Source organism: Sinocyclocheilus rhinocerous, unplaced genomic scaffold (genome assembly GCF_001515625.1).
Source record: "Sinocyclocheilus rhinocerous isolate Xijiao unplaced genomic scaffold, SAMN03320098_v1.1 scaffold1822, whole genome shotgun sequence".
In the NCBI taxonomy this organism is placed as follows: Eukaryota; Metazoa; Chordata; class Actinopteri; order Cypriniformes; family Cyprinidae; genus Sinocyclocheilus; species Sinocyclocheilus rhinocerous.
In genome coordinates, this window is record NW_015638936.1 from 129,120 (window position 1) to 130,204 (window position 1,085).

The 1,085-nt window shown below is 39.7% G+C and overlaps 1 protein-coding gene across 1 annotated transcript in view; it reads left to right on the plus strand.

Annotated features, from left to right (window-relative positions):
- LOC107750141 (adhesion G protein-coupled receptor A3-like) overlaps window positions 1–1,085 on the plus strand; it is a 134,447-nt gene that overhangs the window by 40,621 nt on the left and 92,741 nt on the right. Inside the window, exon 5 of the mRNA XM_016565408.1 lies at window positions 163–424. Coding sequence (XP_016420894.1) covers window positions 163–424 — 262 coding nt within the window. The remainder of the gene's footprint in view (window positions 1–162; window positions 425–1,085) is intronic.

A 1,085-nucleotide genomic window follows, 5' to 3' on the forward strand; every position in this document is an offset into this window, starting at 1 on the left:
ATATATATATATATATATATATATACAGTATATATATTGCATAAAACTATCCACTGAAAATCACCAGGTGATTCAAACCACACCGAGATGTCAAACATGATGAAGAAAAGTGACATTAGTGAAGCGCAAACAGACTCTTGATGTGATGAATGATGTTCACAGGTGGCCGAAGACGTTGGCCGGTTTCATGGCCTTCCTGCCGTGTGCCGTGTCCCGCTCTGGCTCCGCCCCACAGGAGAAAAGGGCGTGGTCCCGCTCTGACTCGGCCCCTAAGGAGAAAAGGGCGTGGTCCCGCTCTGACTCGGCCCCTCAGGAGAAAAGGGCGTGGCGCAGGTGTGACCGCACGGGCCGCTGGGCGGAGCACGACTACAACCAGTGCTCATACACCAGCCAGTTCACCCGCAGCCTGCATGAGCTCACACAGGTTTGCACCTTCATCTTCATCATCATCATCATCAGGAAGAGCGACTGTTTTTTTTTCAGTCTCAGAGTGAATGCTGCTGCTGGAACTGCTTCTGGCGTGACGCACCTGATTATACATTTACATTTAGTCATTTAGCAGACACTTTTATCCAAAGCGACTTACAAATGTTGACAATAGAAGCAATCAAAACCAACAAAGCCAAAAATGTCTTAGGGATAAAAATCTACCTCAGCTTTTGCTCTAAACTATAGGAAGCCCTTTTACATTAGTATAAGGTTACAATTAACAACAGAGCCCAAATTTAAATTCAATTACTATTTATTTTTAACTATATAATCAACACTCAAATAAAAAAAAATTGTATGCAAACATGTAAAATGTTTTTAAATTAACCTCTAAATTATACAATTTCTATTTGTTGATGTAATATAATAATTTACGGGTCTTAACTTGTTTCATAAAATATTTATTTAAACATATTAAATAATTAAGATATCACTAACAGGTAAAGTAAATATAATGAAGTATAGTCTAATATTTCGCAAAAAGCCTAACGCAGTACACGTAGCAAGTTTTTATATATATGTGTGTGCGAGTGTGTGTGTGTGCGAGTGAGTGAGTGTATGTGTGTGTTTGTGTGTGTGTGTGTGTGTGTGTGTGA